Source organism: Macrobrachium rosenbergii, chromosome 5 (genome assembly GCF_040412425.1).
Source record: "Macrobrachium rosenbergii isolate ZJJX-2024 chromosome 5, ASM4041242v1, whole genome shotgun sequence".
NCBI lineage: Eukaryota > Metazoa > Arthropoda > Malacostraca > Decapoda > Palaemonidae > Macrobrachium > Macrobrachium rosenbergii.
In genome coordinates this window covers 42,786,404-42,806,604 of record NC_089745.1, presented here as the reverse complement: position 1 = coordinate 42,806,604, position 20,201 = coordinate 42,786,404, and the positions used below count along the sequence as shown (strand labels likewise).

Sequence of the window (20,201 nt, the reverse complement as noted above, 5' to 3'; positions counted from 1 at the left end):
GCCTAACAACATGGTGGTCCGAAAATTCCAGTTTTTAAAAAATACACCTAGAGCTCTACATATTTTCGTAAACAGGTCACGCTTCTCAATATTGAATGATGATGCTAAAGCGTTCCATTCTTCCTGAATATCTCTAGAGAGTCTATTAAATAATTAAGTGACTAAGTTTTGTGGAATTACTCAGCATTTAAATTCAATGTTATTGAAAGAACTTTATCACTGGAGACAGTATGTGGAATTTCTTTATCGGTTGGTTTCTTCTGTGGTTAAATATCATTCAATATGACAAAAGTCCCTATGTTGTCATACTAGGAATTCTTACGTCCCCATACGCCCTGGAAAATGGGCCAATAGTCCACCCGTTTAGAGGTATGTCCCTACTGTTGGCAACACTGTTGGGGGGGGGGTTGTTGGACGTAAATATCCACGGACTCTTTACTGAAGGGTTTCAAACTAGCTTGTCCTTGGAGAGCATGAATGCGTATGCCGGCAAATTCAGTTTTAAGAAATGACAAGTCATAAAGTTTAGGCTGATGTCAATTGTCAGAAAAAAAAATCGTTCGAATAAGTTGAAACAAAACGAAAATCGAATAACTTTTATTAACCATTCAAGGGTTAAGATGGAATAACAAAACCAATTCACATGGAGTACACTATCTTTACGGGTTTGATAATCTCAAAATTTCTAAATTTTTATAGGCCCAGGTGCCCTGTGATTTGAAATCCGGTCACCTATACCTGACGGATCTTGGCTCTATTAATTTGCATTCATCTCTGTTGCACTCTTCGTGGAGAACAGCTCTACAGGGACTTTTCCCATATTTCTGCATTCAATTCTTTACCGCAGTCTATGTCATAACGTTACTACATTCACTAATACAAAAAAAAAAAAAAAACTTGCTGGGGAATAGCACGTAAAACACACCTATCACTTGTACGTTCCAGTTACTGTGTCAGAGGGCATCAACATTCAATTCCAGAACGTGTCGACTGCTGGAAAAATTGATGAACTGTAGTTCTGAATAACCATTGTTTGTGTTCACAACTTCACTCACCTCCATCCACAATGATATGACCTTCCAGGAGTTTTCCTTAGGAGTAGATTTTCTCCTTTCCCAGTCTAAAACGATTACCTTTGTGCGTTTATGTCACTAGAATCCTTTCACAATTAGTATGCAGACCAAAAGCCAGGTAACTGAACGTCAAAGAGCACATACAGAAAATAAATTGTCTATTATAAATAACCCGTGAAGTTTTATCTGGTGGAGAGTAGTACTGATGGCCTTTGTTACGTCAACGTACTAGTAAAGCTTCGGTGGTACCAGTAAATTTTAGTCTGCAATGAGTGTGGTCAGGTTAAAAAGTTGCAGAAACCATTTTCTCCTTTTGATCTGAAATATAGTTTTTAACTATGTGACCTTTAGTGCTCGCACATTTTGGAATTAATACATGTCACTCATTTTGCAGTGTTAACATCCTGATTCTGTTGGTACGAGTATTAGACGTCGTTTCAAGTTCTAACTACAAAGCTGTGAACATTCTTCCTAGAAGTATTGTGGATTTAATGCTCTGAAGTTTTATGGAAGACAGAATAGCTGCCATGCACCACGACTTTTTTCTTCTTCTTTAAAACAGCATGAATACAGTACTCTAAAACAGCATGCACACTAAAACAATTGTTTTGGATGAACGAATTCCCCAAAATTCTACAGAATTCTGGGGCTGGTAGCCATATGTTATTTTGTGCGAAGGACATCTTACATTGTCGACCCTCTAAGACTTCATTAACACGTGGGTTTTTAATCGAGAGAACATAGCAGTTATTCATAAAATCTGTTTCTATTGTTTTCATAGGAAACCAGCAATAATGGCGTAAGAAGAAAGTTGTTTATTATGATTAATAATTGTGTATTTTCCGGGTACACCACTGATTGATAGTCATCTGTAATAATCTGCATTTTTACAAGACAGTTCTTGTAGAAGAAGGAAATCGAATGGGCTCTGTAAAAGTAACAATTATAGAATCTGGAACTCTATCCATTGAACTATACTACATGGGAAAAAAGTGGATTTTCATCTATTCCATGACAGTCATACCAAGAAAATATCTCCTTCTTAACCATATATTCATTCCTCCCACAACTGATGGCGTACGGGTGATGTCCTCACACAAACCAGGGCAGTGCCTCTTCCTCCGTCACTATGCCTGCAGCGATCACTTTTCGAACAAAGTCCACCGTAGCTTCTCTCTCGGCCGTCGTTGGGTTCTTGTGGTTCTTTGCTGAAATTCATCAATATAACAGTTAACTGGGTATGTTAAAGTCATACTTGTGGGTTTATTCTGATGGTTGCTTTGAGACCATCTATACTTTACATTGGATTTGATTCGATATTTACCAAGCTATAAAAAATGATAAAACTCTAGCATTGTTTGTAAAGCTAGTGCAAATGAAAACAAATTCTTAAAAGGACCAATGCACGCAAAACACTATTTCCACATATATGACATAATAATTACACTATGTTTAGTACCATGGGAATTCTATATACCATAATGAACAACAAACAATAAAACAAGGATAAAAATAGACGTAACTTTAAAGTCCAGCAAATGAATGAAATGATAATTAATATTTGCTCGTGTACATACGAATACACACACATATGTGCATGCTAGCATCGTCATTATATATAATTCCCAAACTTTAAAGCAAACCACTATGGTGTCATTTTTAGTCAAAAAAAAAAAAACCGGGGACAAAACTCTGAACTTGGATGTCACTAAAAAAAAAAAAAAAAAAAAAAAAATATATATATATATATATATATATATATATATATATATATATATATATATATATATATATATATATATATATATATATATATATATATATATATATATATATATATATATATAATATATATTAAAAAATCTCAATTACTGAAGGTGCTAAAAGCCCTTGTTATTTCAACTGTTCAAGGGACCAGATGTCGGCAGTGATCCAACTTGCTATTGCCCCACTAAAGCTGAAATTAAACACACCTAAAAGACTAAAATCGGGACGCTTTCGTAACTGAATGATGACGTAGATTGTCAGTTCAAAAAACCGTATCTTAGAAGGTGCAGACAATCCATGGGAATTGGACTAACTTCACGAATGTGTATCCATCTTTGAAAGCAACAAGTAATTGTTGAAGAATTCTTTGGGAGGAAATGAAGAACACAGAACAGAACATGCCAAGTACTTAAATCTAGATCGTGAGGTTAAATGAAGTTAAAGAAAAGAGAGGAGAGTATACAGGTATATAGAAAACAGCAGATGATGATATCGGAAGATATATACAAAACAGCAGATGATGATATCGGAAGAATCAATGAAATATCCGTGGGTGGAAACAAAGAGGAACATGCCTCTCAAATGCAGCGATGAGTCTAATAACATTACAGGAGGAAAGATAAAAGCTAAGCAGAACATTTCTGTGAGGTCATGAGTAAGAGACAGAAGTGGGATTATATGACTGATATACCATAAGCCGATGAAGACCTGAACGAGTGAACGTGCTAATGAATGACTTCACGGCTTTTCAAGTGGAATCAGCAACAAAGTAATTCAGAGATACGAAGCACCGTGCTATAATGGAACTGTTGCAGAGATGACTTTAGCTGAAAATGTAATGACTCTTGTATGTCAAATACAGACTGTTTGCTGAGTAAGAAATACGGAAACAAAGCCTGATGATTGGGAACTAGAAGTCATAGCAAATATAACGAAGAAAGATTTCCTGACTAACTGTGGTCACTATAAATGCAACTAAAGCCACTTTCCAAATGAAAATAATGATAAAAAAGTTGCAGTGTAAGATATTCTCTCGGTTGTCCCAGTTCCTTTACGATACAATTTCACCAGTTATGGGACTGCATTAATGTCCCTTTGTAAAACACTAAGACTTGAGGCACGACTATGGCTGAATCAAGTATATCTGTGACCAGTATGGTTACCCACGGCGGGGGACCTGCTTTTAGTAAGGTAAATACTGGCTCAAGATAATTAAATTACATGTCAGCAGTGTTAAAAAATGCTCAAGATAGTGAAATAAATTATATAAAGTGGGACGAATATTTCACATATAAGCACACCGAAGCTATTTCTGTTTCCAGGTTACTTCAGTGGGCAATGGCCTAGAAGAGAGAGAGAGAGAGAGAGAGAGAGAGAGAGAGAGAGAGAGAGAGAGAGAGAGAGAGAGAGAGAGAGAGAGATACTGTCCTGATATGTTAATGAATCAAGAACCTCGATGTCTTGACTTACCAGTGCCGATGATGTTAGTCCAGCCTGGGCACCTCACTTCTGCTTTGTAATGCAACTCCCACTTGTAGAAGTAGCCAGTCCTCTTGTATATGCAGTAATGGTCCAGGAGTTCCATGTCTCCCTGGACATACAACTGACTGGAAAGTAATCATATATAATATATATACAGTATATCTATACCAAATTCAATATACTACATATATTACTATATTACATCTCTCTCTAATTCCTGCCATGTCATGAAAATTCTGAAATATGCCACAATGCAGTTTCTTATTTTTCAAAGTTGAAGAAACCTGATAATTCGTCGTAAAAACTAAAACAACTTAATTTCCAACAGTAGCTAAAACCTTGAAACGCAAAATTCATAATGCATAGACCGGAAATACTTTCCTTAGAAATAAGACAATGCTGCACTGCTGAATACTGAACGTGAAAAATCTAACAATATTGCCTATATATATAAATGGAAATATAAATATAATATATACTATTAAAACAATGACTTCAACGAATTATAACGTAAACTAGTAAATTCACCAGAAACAAAGGTGTGACACTGACGCAATTACACAACCGAAAGATATAACATTTCCTCCTTACCTTCTGGTGAACTCGAAAGTAGACTTTAAGATGTCTGACCAATCTATAGGCTTCCCCTGGGCCACGGAGAAGACGAAAAAAAGGCCCAGAATCAACGCTGGGATCTTCTGCATCTTGGTACCAGTCACGCGACTTTTAAAAGGAAGTTTAATCGCAGACAAAGTGAGCAAACCTGTAAGTCGAAAAAGTTTGAAAGCATTAATTTTATCCTGAAAACTGGTATGGAGGATTAAGTTATAGAAAATGTTTTGTATTAATACAGAAAAATAATTCCCCTAAAAATTTATGCTGATAAAGAGTACATTCATATAAGCAATGGGAGAAGAAGAATTTTACTGTAAAACTTAATCGGAAAATTTAATTGTGTTCTCCCACAAGTTCATCACACAGTTCGCGATAAATAAAGATAATTGTATTCGTTTGCAATGCTAAACTGCTAAGAAATCTAAAATTCTTCGAAATATCTTACACAAAGATTTATATCAGTACATACACTTGATAATTAAATCCTTCGGTCTTCCAAGAGAGATACGAGTCTTCAACCGACGGACGACCGTCACAGACTGACGATGTGCTGGATTGTGAGCATCACTAAATGTCAACATACGTTAAGCAACAAAGGATAGTGTCCGTTCCTGACGTCATCACAAATTCCTCGTTTGTTATTGTTAGCTTAAACAGTTGCATGCTCTCGTTAACGTGATATCGTGATTCAATGTCTATGTATAATGACTTTACAGACTAATCTTTTATATTTTTCAATGTTTTGATGGGATGATATAGGTTTTTGTGAAGTTTCAAATTATCTAATTAAAATAGAGTATCAAATAAAGTTTACTGGGCTCATCTACATGAGAACACGACTGATGTTCGTTATCATTTGAATTAATAAACGAATGACGAGAAAACCCCAGATTAATGCATTCAGTGCAAAGCTCCACTCACAAGAAGCAGGGAGAGTCGTGCGCCAACATACAGTAAATTAAAATGGGCTTTCGGGAAAGAAAAAACATAACTGCTGGGGTTCCCAACATTTAATGCACACAACCTATATATAACAACGTGATCTGTTGTCAGAGAGAGAGAGAGAGAGAGAGAGAGAGAGAGAGAGAGAGAGAGAGAGAGAGAGAGAGAGAGAGAGCATGGTCTCAAGGATAAAGACGAAATACGTGAAAAACAATATTCTAGCCACACCGGGTAAAGGACTCGCAAAAGGATGATTCAGCAGGATATAACCGATTATTGTCATAGTGTTCGAAACGTTTGGGATCCGCAGTCGCTAGGATGAGCGGAAATCCTTCTACTGCTGATCTAAAAGATGACTCACACAATTTGAGATCTAGTACATTTTCGTGATGGAGATTTTATCAAATGGCCACAATGAAATTTTATTGCGATTTGCGTGATCGCGTCTAAATAATACACTATTACATCGCACACCTAAACAGGCCTGGACTGGGGCATTTAGGGGACCTAAGGACTGATAAAGATTATGGTACCCTCCCCCTGTATATGTATTTCTAAATAAAAACAATACCAATCAGTTAAATGAACTTTTGTCCTTCTAAATCAAACAAAACCTACGGGGAGATTTTTTTTACAGAAAATACTGCGGCATCAGTACTGCGTTTCATAAAAAAAATGTGATATTGGATTGAGAATACTGAAGTGATTCTACATTCTGTAAAGGATTCTTGTTTATCTCATTTTTTTCATTTACTGGGACCATTTTTGTAGGCCCTGGTTCAGCTGCATCATTTACCACCTATTCCATTGTAAATCTGGAACTGGAAAAACAAAAACAAAAAAAACTCGGTGAAGCTCCTGTTCCCTTGAGACATTGCGCATGAATAATGGGCCCCTGTTCAGCTGCACCTTCAACACCACGGTCCATTATAAATCTGGCACTGAAAAAAAAGCTCTGTAGGGCACCTCTTCCCCTGAGACCCCAAGCACGTACAAACGCTTAATGGTTTATCCAGAGCTGCTCACAAGGCATGCTGTCCTCCTGCCATTCACTGTCAGCGAGTATATTTAGATCGCCTCACGCTTGTCGTATATGGATTGGATATCCAGCATGAACCTGTCGCGGTCTTTCGGTTAATGATCAGTGGTACGATTTATGTTGTACCTGCACCTTCGGTTTGCCTCACTGTCTTACGGTGATGGCACGGCCAGTTCTCTCTCAGCGACTTTTCAGGGTAAGTGTTTCCGGCTGAGTGATTTGCAAATCCGTTCCACGATGCTTTAAGCACTGCAGAGTTCGTTAAAATGATCTAGAAATATCTTCAAACGAATTCTTTGGTTAGTAAAATTTGACAGCAAGTTGCAAGAAAGTCTAGGCTTCAAAAGAAACATAAAATGACTACTTTACTATCAGAAATATTCAAGCACACCAGAGCTTCATTTAATTTTCGAACATCTCACAGCAAGTTTCAGCGACACTCATGAACGTCTAAGCTTCAATAGAAACCCAACGTGGCTTCGCTAATATCACAAGTATTGAAGTCTACTACAGCTTCAATTAATTCCATCTATTTACGATTCCAGGTTCCACTACGCTGACGTGATTCTGCCCCAGAATAAAATGAAGCTCGGGTACTTTTGCCTGCTACTCTCTTCAGCATATATAGGAGGTGTGCAGTCGTCGTTCTTTCTCTGCGCCCAGAACAAGTTCATTTCTGACAATGTTACAGTTGTGCCTCTTCGGATGTCAAAGGCTCGATGCTCTGTTTACATCGGAAAACACTCTGCAGTCGGATTCGACTTCGATGGTTGGTAACTTTCTTTTCTGCTTCAAAAACGTTCACTATCGCTACAGTTAGGAGTTTACAATAGAAACTATGGTGTCCAGTAATTTTTTTAAACCTACACCACGTTCACCATCGATATAGTTAGGAAATTAGCACGATAGAAATCATAAATAATGCCAAGACACTAACTCAGAACAGGCCATTCACCTAATTTTTGTGGTGCTAGCAGCAAAATATGCGCAAAGATATGCCACGTCTCATATTCGTGATCAAAATCAACTTTGGTGACTATTGAAGAAACCAGTTAAAGGCAGCGAAACTTAACTTTTTCAAGTAACGAAAACTTAACCGAACAATCATGGCAAATTGGATTATCAGTGACCGACATCAAACTTGACAAGTTACCGCGAAAGCAGACGACAGCAGTGGTTATTGCATTTCACGAAAACCGGCGGCAAGTGACGAAAAAACATACTAATACCTGTGCTCAAGAAATGCAGATTCAAAGCTGAATGATCGCCGAGTTGCGAAATGATGCAGTCGGAGACATAGTAATTCTCTGAAGATGAGAGAGTGATACCAGGGATAAACAACAATTACTGCCAATGAGTTTCGAAGACTGTGGGCCAAAAAAATTAAGGCAAACAGCCCGTGAGTTTCCGAGACAGTATAAGAATTTTGAATTAATTCAGTTGCAAATGCGAGATGTAGTATGTGTCACCAATAAATCATTCATAGCAATTGTGTTCACGATGCCATTCGCTCTATGCGTGATAAAGGTTTTAAGTTTCCTTCCTACAAATTTACTGATATCCTCATGAACATTTTGCAATACAAAAATCAGTTCATTAATTTAAGCAAAATTTTTAAAGATAAATTTGCTCATCCGATAAGAAAAACGAGACTTGAATAGCAATTTTGGAACTAGTACGATTGGATGTGAAGATGTAATACAGTGTAAAGGGTCAATCAGAGATTAACCTCACAATCTCTATATTATTAATAACACGAGGCGTATCCGTAAATTTTTTCCCGTATAGAGGAATATAACATAAAATTTAGTCCAAAGGCCAAGCGCTGGGACCTATGAGGTCATTCAGCGCTGAAAGGGAAATAGAGAGTAAAAAAGTTTAAAGGTGTAACAGGAGGAAAACCTGAAATTGCACCACGAAACATTTGTTAGAAGGTGGGAAGTAAGATGGAAGAAAGAGAATATGAACGGAGGCATAATAAAAGGAATGAAAGGGGTTGCAGCTAAGGGCCAAAGGGACGCTGCGAAGAACCTTAAGTAATATCTACAGTGCACCGCGTGAGGTGCACTGACGGCAGTACCCCCGTAAGGGGCTTTCCCGTATAAAGCAAATCTCTCAATCAGCTAAATAAAAGCTCTTCTTTACATAGGTTAAATGAGAAGAAACTCACAAAAATCAAGTTTAAACGCTACACATCTGATTTTATCGAGTCCTGTACGTAGCTAGTAAGAGCTGACAGTCAGCTCAGTGGTCTGGCTAAACTATTTTAATATAATAACAAAATAATGTACGTAGCTAGCATGGCGTTGCGCTTAGTGACGAAATATTCGTGCTTGTTCGCTATGAATTCCGAATCTGCGACACCCGTTCTACTTAATCTGTGAATAACAGAGAAACAAAAAACCTTTACGACTTACCAAGTGCCAGTATAACACACATCAAGATCAAGACACATTCAAGGAATTCCGTCGCTGAACTGTAACTTAAATTTCACAATTTCATATTTTGATCATTATTTTATTCCTTTTTTTTGTTGCTTCTCACTGTTTTCTTTCTTTGTTCTTTTATAGTCTATTCTATAAAAAAAAAAAAAAACGGAAGGAACACAGTCCATGCAGCGACTTTACGAACATTTCTAGCTTTACTTCTGATACTGACCGAACAAAAAGTTAAAATTTGACTGTACTCACAGAAAAAAATAATGCCAGGGTATGCTAACATGAGCGTGTGGATATATCATATCGGATGATGTTTTGATTTCTTAGAACTTGGATACTTTCTAGTGATTTGACACTTGACTTCTCTAGGGAGAGAAGGAGTGCGCACTAGGATGACTTATTATTATTATTATTAAAAGGTATTTAGGTAACTAGAGAGTTAGCTTCCAAGATGGAAAAGAGTATGGGGACTGCAACCTCATTCCAAAATTCTTATTAAGAATCCACACACTAACCTCTGAAGGGGTCAACACCTCCCAAGGGGAAGAGGTGCCTCTACGCCTGTTTCCCTTCAGAGGGGCGTAGTCGTTATAATTAAGATCCAAAGAAAATTTCTGAGGATGAGGTTGCTAGCCCCATCACCCTCTCCTTCTCGGAAGCGACCCACGACATACTACAACCTGCCAGACGCAAAATTCACACTCTAAGTCAATTTTCACACTTGCAAAAAATAAAAGCTGGCATGCATTTCTGAGTACATATGAATGTGTTTAGTTTTTAGTTTTTTAATGCACGCCCTTCACGTGTTTAGGTTTCAATATTTGAAAGTTACTTCTTGAAACTTTCTTCCTTCTCAGCTAAATTATACCTTGTTATACAAAATTGATACCGTTGGTATATGAATGCCATGTATACTAAGACAGTACTCAAACACATGTGACCGTAAAGAATCCTCATACACATCAGAAAAATTATCGATGTATTTTAAACAAACTTCAACCTCTTAGTGAATAATTTTAGCTTTCATACCGTAAATATCTTAGATTCTTTTCACAGACTCTTCTAAATCGCTTCTAAAGCATTTCGTCCCTTTTTTGGCAAAGTGTCGAATGCACATTTTTTTCATTTTTTTGATCTATGCGTCGACGTTAATTTTATCACTGACTTCCAGTTTCAGCCAAGTACCAAGTCTGTCTCTCTCGCCATACATCCTGGAAGGTGAGCGAGACAGACGTGAGACTTTGCTGAAACAAGAAGCCAATGATAAAATCACCGTCGATGAAGAGAACTCAAAAATGGGAAAAAATCCATAATCTACATTTTGCCAAAAAAGGACGTTTTAAAAACGATTAAGAAGACGCTGTAATATGAAGGTAGGAAATTTACTTACGAAGGCAAATTCTACACGTTGCAAAAAAAAAAAAAAAAAAAATGGGACGATATATTTGTTCCTGTAAAGTTTCTCCTCAGATGCTCTGTATCCAATCTTGTACGATGGTGTTTCCCCGCAGAATTTTGTAATTTAAACACTTCTTTCTAATCAAATCAGATGGAGCATGCGTTCTGAGGGGTCTTGGAGAAGGGGCATCCAACGCCGACGTTCTCTGCAGACAACAGTGGGAACTGACAGCTCTACAAGAGGTCGCTAAAAACAAGTTGACGGACGCCTCTGCCCAATAGTAAGTCAACACACAAAGGCAAGTAGGCCCTGGAACTTAAATAAAGACTTTGGGAATCTAGTGTTAGCGGCAATGAGTCACACAGAGGTCCGAGAGTCCTAGAAGTAACAGAGGTAAATAGTAAAACAGGTTCCAGGTACCTCTGGTTCATCGGCATATTTTATGCTCAAACTTTGATGCGTAGCAGAAGACAAAAATGTCCAACTTAACAACGCTCTCTCTCTGTTTCATGTGGACGAGCTGAGGACACTAACATTATGTAATTTAATATCCAGTGTCTTTACTTTCGTTGCTGGGGCCTACGTCTCATTCCTATGAGATATGCAATGGAAATATTTTGGAGCACTTCAGTGCCAGTTAATTCAGTATCACCAGCTATTGCAGTCCAGTAATTATGTCCTGTTATCAACCACTTAATTACTAATTACATTCTAGTTATTACATTGCATGTGCAGCCAAATGTTAATGAATTGCAGTTCAGTAAATATGTTCTGTTATCAGTCACTTAATTACTACCTGTATTCGAATAATTATAATACATGATCAACCACTTATTAACCACTTACATTCAACTAACTCAAGGACATTGCTATGAAAAGATTTCATTCACGTTTATTCACTACGCTCACTTTCAACAACGATATTTATAACTCTTGAAACCCGGATCAGAACTCTAATTACAGATCAACATCTAGCAACTGATATCGTTGAATTGTAAAATATTTTGGCGACAGTTCAAATGAATCTAAAGGCTTTTAACACTAAAGTTAGCTATAAGAGGCAGTAAGGTATGTAAAAGGTAAATGTTATCACAACGGACAAAGTCAAGGGCATTGACTACATTTCATAAACTTCAAGTAAAACATGCTCACTATCATTAATAATTAATCAGTCATAACACAAGCTACGACACAGAGGAAGATATCAGATGAGTGTTTCAGCATACTGAATTGAAATTACGATTACTTTACCTCATTACATTTGATGAAATTGACAAATTTTATTCACTTCATGCAATAATGACATATACATATATATATATACATATATAATATATATATATATATATATATACATACATATAAATATGTATATATATGTATATACATACATACATATACATATATATATATATATATATATATATATATATATATATATATATATATATATATATATATATATATAAATATATATATAAATAATGTACATATATATACATATATATGTATATATATATATATATATATATATATATATATATATATATATATATACACACACACACACACACACACACATATATATATATATATATATATATACATATATATATACATACAGTACATATATGACAATACACCATAGGAAGCACTTACTGATTTATTCCGCCAACACCATAATGAGTCGGAAGGGTCTGGTGTACAGTTTGAAAAACTCTCCCATTATGCGCGAGAGAGCGACTGAAGTCACCCCGGGTTGTTGATTCTGGGAAAATTTGAAGCATTTTGCTTTCAAGCTGAAAATGAGACTTGGAGATAATTGCTCAGAGAGTAATACACGTTTTACAGTTTAGTCATTTTTTGGTTTTCCCATTCTCTCCAAACACTTGCGCTTCACTGTAGGAAAATAAACAATTTTCATACTGTAAAGTAAATAAAAAGTGAAATTAACAATTTTCATATTGTCAATAAACAATATTCATACTGTAAATATAATGGAAACTAAACAATTTTCATAGTGTATATAAACAATGTTCATACTGTAAATATAAAGGAAAACAATTTCCATAGTGTAAATAAACAATACGTATACTGTATATACAAAAGAAAATAAACAATTTTCATACTTTAAGCAATGAGGAACGGCCCAAGACGTTTACTACAACACTATACAGTTGGCAGGACGAAAAACCCAGAATTTACGCAGAAAGAGAGAGAGAGAGAGAGAGAGAGAGAGAGAGAGAGAGAGAGAGAGAGAGAGAGAGAGAGAGAGAGAGATTCTCGAATCTTGTATCACGTCTCTCTGTTTTGATGCGTAAAACTTCTTAGATATACATAGTGTCCTTTATTATAAATATGTGCAAATTGGTAGCAGTGTTCTGGAGTCTTCTGAGTTTTCAGTGTTTGACAAACTATAACAGTTCTAGGCACCTGATGTTTACTGCAATTTTCTGTTGCTGGCTTAGTCGTCTTCTCTTAATACAGACATAATAAAGCTCAATTAGCTCTCCCCCCTTTTTACTAGGTTTTGGGGCCAGCATGAGGAAGAAACCTCTTTCTTCTTCTCCTCTTTTTTCAATATCACGACCCAGAGGTAGCTTGGCCGTCTCGGGTGTTTCAAGTTTACTTTGACATATTTATTTCTTCCCACTGATTCGGAGTAACTTTTTTTGACAATCTTCGCTCGTTTGTCACCAAAGATAGATTCCAGATCATCAGAAAAGGGTAAAAAACTTAGACGAATCTGTACGCCAAGTACAAGAGTAATAAACATATTGCACTAGGAATGTCAACGAATACTTGACAAATTTACACAAAATTCCGGTTTGTCATTAAAGGTGGATTGCAGATCATCAGAAAAAGGCAAAAATTACGATGAATCGATATTCTAAGTACAAGAGTACTTGACAAACTGCACTTAGAATGTCGACAAACAATTGAAAAATTGTGCACAGAATTTCAATTATCATTAAATCATGCAACTGCTCGCCCAAGTATTCTTTATCAAAAAATTAAAAAAATTTTTTGTAATTTTGCCTGATGGTTGCAATTTTTCTTTTATCCAAAAAGGGCTAATTACTTTAGCCCAACAATCTATGACAAATCTAAGAAGTTCAATAATGAACTGAATATGTTATTATCCAAGGGCAATTTGACATAAAAACACTTGGAAATGTCTGTGCTGCAATTACTAAACTTAATTCTGTTTACTTAATTCGGCCTCTACGTTTGAAGCTGCTAGATGGCTGATGGTTTTGAATATGACAATATTTAAAATCCCTATTTACTACATAAAAATCTGTACACCGGTTTTAAGCTGCCAGATGGGTGATATTCTTAATTTGACATTATTATTTTAGATTCCTGCTAATTACTACATAAAAATCTGCACACACACAGGGAATTGAGAATTTAATAATTTCCTACTGACTTGTAACCTTTAATTCCATCTCATCCAGTTTGACAAACACCACGAAGGAATATGCAGTGGATGGCAACGAATCCACGATATACAAGTCCCAGACGACCCTGATCAATCCTTGGTGGCTGCTGGATTTGGGATCCGAATGGAATGTCCACCGGATTGTGGTCCAACCAGTCAACGAGTCTACGGCAGCCAAATTTCATGACGTTGAGGTAGGTATTCGTTCGTGTTCATTAATAATAATAATAATAATAATAATAATAATAATAATAATAATAATAATAATAATAATAATAATTTGTATTCAACAACATTAATTCCCCAAATTCCATGTGATGACTGCATCATTCGAGTTCATTTTTAATATTCTCAGGCTTTCCTTATAATTCTTTTCTCTTCTAGGTTTATATTAGGCAATAATTGGCAGATATTCATAACATAAAATGCTGGACAACGCTGCTGATGTATTTTTCTCAATCAAAGCATGAACATTGGTTAATTATTGTTTAATATTAACGTACAAAAGAAAAAAATTATGCGGAAGATTGTTAAGACTCAACATAAAATTAACTTGATTGATGAACCTACCCTATTTAAAAGGACATGTTTAAGACAGGATCTACTTCTAATAATAATAATAATAATAATAATAATAATAATAATAATAATAATAATAATAATAATAATAATATAAGAAGGGAATAGACCCTCTTTTAAGCATGTTCTGTATGAAATCAATTCCACTGGTGCTGCCATTCTTTTTGGCATAATAATAATAATAATAATAATAATAATAATAATAATAATAATAATAATAATAATAATATATGAAGAGAATAGACCCTCTTTTAAGCATGTAAGTATAAAATCAATTCCACTGATGCTGCCGTTCTTTATAACAGAATAATAATAATAAAGTTGTAGTTTATGCACTGGTGATTACCAGAAAGTTGTAAACGTATGCTTTCTTTTTATACCAAACCCTCTCCTAAGGGAGACGGTTTCCAATCCTTTACGTCAAGGCGTACAATATATAAGCCGTTAACGTACGACAATCAAGTTTCTGATACGCGTATGGTTTTCATCAGGCCCCTATGCGAGGCGTACAAGTGCGATACTTGTATGCTTCCTTTCATTTGTTTAGTAACTCCTTATGTGCAACATATAACAATAAGCATACACAAGAGCCTCGCGCCTGGTAAAGTTGTTATTGTCAGTTCCCACTGTTCTAAGAAAAAGGATTTTACGAGGGTTATAAGCAACGACCTTTGGGAAGTCCCTGCGACAAGGACACCCTTTATCTTTGGAGGATCGTCTTTCTCATCTCCCGCTGTGACTTGACGTCATCTGGACTTTCCCACTGTTACAGTTGTTATGGTCTATAATAATAATAATAATAATAATAATAATAATAATAATAATAATAATAATAATAATAATAATAATAATAACCTTTTAAATATTTTTATCTATTTACTAAGTGATCCTTCTTTCTGTATTTCCCATTACCTTCCTATTGAACACCACAGTCTTTGGAAGCCTGAACTTCAAGTCAATGGCCCCTGTGGGCTTGTTCCATGTGAATAGGGTTCACCTTCTTAATAATAATAATAATAATAATAATAATAATAATAATAATAATAATAATAATAACCTCTTAAATAGGTTGGCTGCATCATATTTTTATCTATTTATTTATTAAATTTTTACAATTTCTTTTAATAAGTGATCTTTCCTTTCTGTATTTCCCATTACCTTCCGTTACTTCTTCCTACTGAACACCGCATTCTTTGGAAGCCTGAATTTCAAGTCAATGGCCCCAGTGGGTTTGTTCCATATGAATAGGGTGCAGCTTCTAATTAATAATAATAATTCGAGTTAATTTTACATTAGTCTGTAAAAACGAAAAATAAAGGATTGATGATCTCTGGCTTCTCTGGAAACTGAACTATATTTCTGTAAATAAAACCCATTTCTCAATCGGGTACCGGAATCGGCGTGAGAAAAAGGATTCAATATTCGGATTTTCAAAGGAATTCAGAAGAAATTTTATCAAAACTATCAGGAAAAAGATAAGTCAGGAGTGGGTTAATTACAATTGCGGCGCGAGCGTGAAGTAAAATGAATAGTAATTAAGTGGAATTCCTATCAGTACATTACTGAACTATCAAGCTTTGAGTTTTATTCTTTATATAAAGAAACATACACAACGTTACGTGTAACAAGATATATATGTTTAGGATGTTTAATTCCGCAAACCCTACAACTAAACTATTCGATTTGTAAGTTCAAAAGTCGTTGATTAAAAGAACAAACAAACTCAAAACAATCGTCATTTAAAATCTTCGCAACTAGAAAGGTGATCCTCGTGCATTTATGGTAATGACTGTGCTTTCTAAATAACCTCTTCAATATGATGATGTCTGCTTACAGAGGATATCGAGATATCACAGTTTTAAGACCTCAATATGAATAATATAAAAGCTGTAATTTTGTCAAACAAAACATGTAACTCAGCATCAACGATTACAAAGAGTATATTCATAAACCGATATATTTGAGAACGAATACCAAGTAAAAAAAAATAAAGTAGACGTGGAGACAACCACGTTAACGAAAGAAAAAGACAGAAAAAAGACTGCAAGAAAAAACGGAAATACTTTAGGCGGTCGATGTAACATAAAACCAAGTATGAATCATACTAACCAACCACAAAAGAAAAAAAGATGAACGACCCTTCGCCCTGACGATTCGAAGAAACGAAGCACACCAGTCAAGTCTTTTTTTGCCCTCATCGCATGATTTCAGGCATTTTTATCCTCTGTTACGAGTTTTTGTTGCCAAAGAGCCAAAATTTAACGCGGTATCCATCCACCCCACACACATTCCAACACGACGAATAATAGTCTCGTTAATAGCCTTGTCGCGTGTCTTCTACAAAAGAAGAACGTTGATGCGTAGATGTCACATTCTACAGGGCTCGTGAATTCGATTTAGAGAAACAGCAATTACATACATCAACATCCACAATGAGCGTTTCGTAAACTAACATGGCTGGGCAACAACTCAGTGAATCATGATTGGAATTTGCCACAGTTTTGCGTGGGCAACGGGTTAGCCAAGATCAATATTTCTGTTTATGAATCTTCCGTTTTTGTTTTCGTGTGAACTACAACAATTCATAATAATAATAATAATAATAATAATAATAATAATTACCATTACTATTATTTTTATTATTAATAATTTTCATTATCATCACTCGTAATAATAATAATAATAATAATAATAATAATAATAATAATAATAATAATAATAATAGTTATAAATTATCATTATTACAATATCAATAATAAAAATCTCAATAGCATGAGTCACTAAAATAGTGAAGAAATCCAGTGGTGTAAATTTACTGTAAATATGTTTCTCATATATGTTTACATTTAGACCGCCGTGGATTTCTTCACAGTTATTATTATTATTATTATTATTATTATTATTATTATTATTATTATTATTATTGTATCGGGTCAGTACCATATCAAATGCTACCTCCGCTGAAGTTGCCTTATTTGCAAGAGAATCCAGTATCCCAAGGACAACCAACTTGACAACTGGAAAAGGCAATGCAATGCCCATTAAAGGGTTGTGGACCCTCTGGGATAGGAAATTTTGCTTGAGCAAAGGGAGTTACCAACAGTCAACTAATTACTCCTTTTGGGTACCATGGGTTTAAATATATTAAGTTTGATATATCCAAGAAGAGTTAAAGATAAGAATGACACTTAATTAAGTTGAATGTATAAGTCAGTTACATAAAGATTAATTATTTGGAATAACGAGAACATTCATAATCAGGCTATTCACATCTACAGTCACTAGCTCTAAAATAACTCTGAAGCTACAGACAAAACTACACCTCTTCTGCTGACATTTAATTTGAAATGCTGAGAATTAGCATTTTCAGTAAAAGCTTAAGTTTTTTAAAAATTTATTTTGGGGGCGAGGATACTAGCCATACAGAATAGAATAGAACAGAATATAAAATTTAGGCCAAAGGCCTAGCGCTAAGACCTGTGAGGCCATTCAACGCTGACAAAAGGCAGTAAAAAGGTTCAAAAGGTGTAAAGAAGAAAAACCTCGCAGTTGCACTATGAAACAATTGTTAAAGAGGGTGGAAAGCCAGGTGGAAGAAAGAGAATATGAATGGAGGTACAGTCAAAGGAATGAAAGGGGTTGCAGCTAGAGGTCGAAGGGACGCTGCAATGACCCCATGCCTGAAGTGCCCACGTGACAACTGATGCACTAACCCCTAAGAGTACTGGCAAAGAGTCAAGTTATTCCTTCTTGTTCCGTCAAACTTAATTCGCCTTTACCAAGCATATTCTTGATCTCAGCAAAGTTTGAGAGATGGTATTTAAAGTATACGTGGTTCTTCCCAGGTATAGGCCTATTCACTGGCTACACCGAAGGTGCAGCAATATGAGACTACACCTTAATCGTGCTGAAAAAGCTTCATCGTTGCCCCCAAGAAACCGAACTATTGTCTGTACAAAAATCTTATAACGTAAAAAAAAAAAAAATTTAAATTAAATAAAACTCGTTTTCTGATGAGAAAACATGCTTACAATCTAATAATCGCAAAATTGGCGATGAAATCAAGCTTAACTATAAACGCCATTTTATCTTTTCTTCCAAAACTCATTATAATCAGAAATTAAGGAAATTACACAAAAGTAAAATATGAAAAATGTATCATGATCAAATACAGAAGCTCTAAAATTCAACATTAATTATCATTAGAAATTTTTGCTAAACTGAAAGCAAAAAGTGATCAAGGATGGAAGACAAACGTTATATTGGAATAATAACTGAATTTTGAGAAATTTGACAAACTTAGAAGATAACATGATGCTGTTTTAATAAAAAGAACAAAACAAGATTTACGAAGGTTGGTAGACAGAAGGCATCACATATGTAAAGAGATGGGACTCAATTTAAATTTAAGGAAAACAAAAGTCATGAGAACTGAGTATGCACAAATGGAAGAAATATCATTAAACGGAGAATGAATAAATGAGGTTGATTCTTTCATTAAGAAACAATGATATCCAGTACAGGTTCTGTTGGGTTGGAATTTAGTGAAGGACTTCAAAAAGGCAAATTATATAAATAGGTACGCTGAAAAAGTTTGGGAAATCATACTGGGATTGCATATATATACTGTATATACATAAACATATATATATATATATATATATATATATATATATATATATATATATATATATATATATATAAATTTCTATATAACATCATGATATAAAATAAAATACGGGTGAAAATGCCTCAGAGGAAAAGCAAAGTGTTTGTGTTATTTGTGTGTGTGTGGCAACTCATACTGTGGTGTTCGATCTGTGTGATACCATTTCTATCACACCTCTCGTGATGGCTCAGTAACATCATGATGTAAAATAAAATCACCGGTGAAAATGCCCCAGATAATTACCCGTAAAAGTATAAGATTTTAAACAACATCTGCAGCTTCATGATTGTATATAAATCACGTTATAAAAATTTCATAAGAGTTGCGTATTCCAAACGTATCAATGAGCTATCATGAAATGCCGAAGCTAAGTATAATTTCCCCGCTCTTGACGGGTAAACAAGGCAGATTCGGCATTAACTACTGATGGCTAGCATTCGATTGTTGAAATATAATGACCCGATATGCATTTATTATAATATATACCATTATCGGCATTAATATATATTCACAATAAAATACCTAAATTAAAATTAAAAATCTTGATGGCTCAGTGAAATAGACCGTCGACTGGAGTCGTTGGAAGGTAAAATCATTTGTAGAGGATCGATTCCTGACCCGGCATAATCTGCTCCCGGTTCTAAAGCTGACACCGATCCATTTATCACTTATAATTCCCTTCGGTGATAATCACCCATCGGGGATATTCCTTTCGAAGTAGCGTGAATTGGATGTTAAACGACATCAACATGT

The 20,201-nt window shown here is 35.2% G+C and overlaps 1 protein-coding gene and 1 long non-coding RNA gene across 3 annotated transcripts in view; both read right to left on the bottom strand.

Moving 5' to 3' along the window:
* Positions 1 to 1,873: 1,873 nt before the first annotated feature.
* LOC136838726 (anti-lipopolysaccharide factor-like) lies at positions 1,874 to 6,070 on the bottom strand. Of its 2 annotated transcripts, none has more exons than XM_067104157.1 (4): positions 5,407 to 6,070; positions 4,914 to 5,085; positions 4,311 to 4,447; positions 1,874 to 2,281 (listed from the first exon to the last, which is right to left on the bottom strand). In XM_067104157.1, exons 1-4 carry the CDS (start codon positions 5,516 to 5,518, stop codon positions 2,166 to 2,168), a joined length of 537 nt encoding a protein of 178 aa, XP_066960258.1. In that variant the 5' UTR covers positions 5,519 to 6,070; the 3' UTR covers positions 1,874 to 2,165. The 2 variants fall into 2 exon arrangements, with proteins under 2 accessions (XP_066960258.1, XP_066960259.1); XM_067104158.1 differs by having other exon boundaries at positions 5,383 to 5,491.
* Positions 6,071 to 12,429: 6,359 nt separating this feature from the next.
* LOC136838725 (uncharacterized) overlaps positions 12,430 to 20,201 on the bottom strand; it is a 40,631-nt gene continuing 32,859 nt past the window's right edge. Inside the window, exon 3 of the long non-coding RNA XR_010853096.1 lies at positions 12,430 to 12,554. This is a non-coding gene — a long non-coding RNA (uncharacterized lncRNA). The remainder of the gene's footprint in view (positions 12,555 to 20,201) is intronic.

Coding starts and splice junctions, on each gene's coding strand:
- LOC136838726 (XM_067104157.1), bottom strand. CDS start 5,518: ATGTTGACATTTAGTGATGCTCACAATCCAGCACATCGTCAGTCTGTG. Junction 4,448..4,913: donor ACTTTCGAGTTCACCAGAAG/GTAAGGAGGAAA, acceptor ATTACTTTCCAG/TCAGTTGTATGTCCAGGGAG. Junction 2,282..4,310: donor GACTAACATCATCGGCACTG/GTAAGTCAAGAC, acceptor GATGAATTTCAG/CAAAGAACCACAAGAACCCA.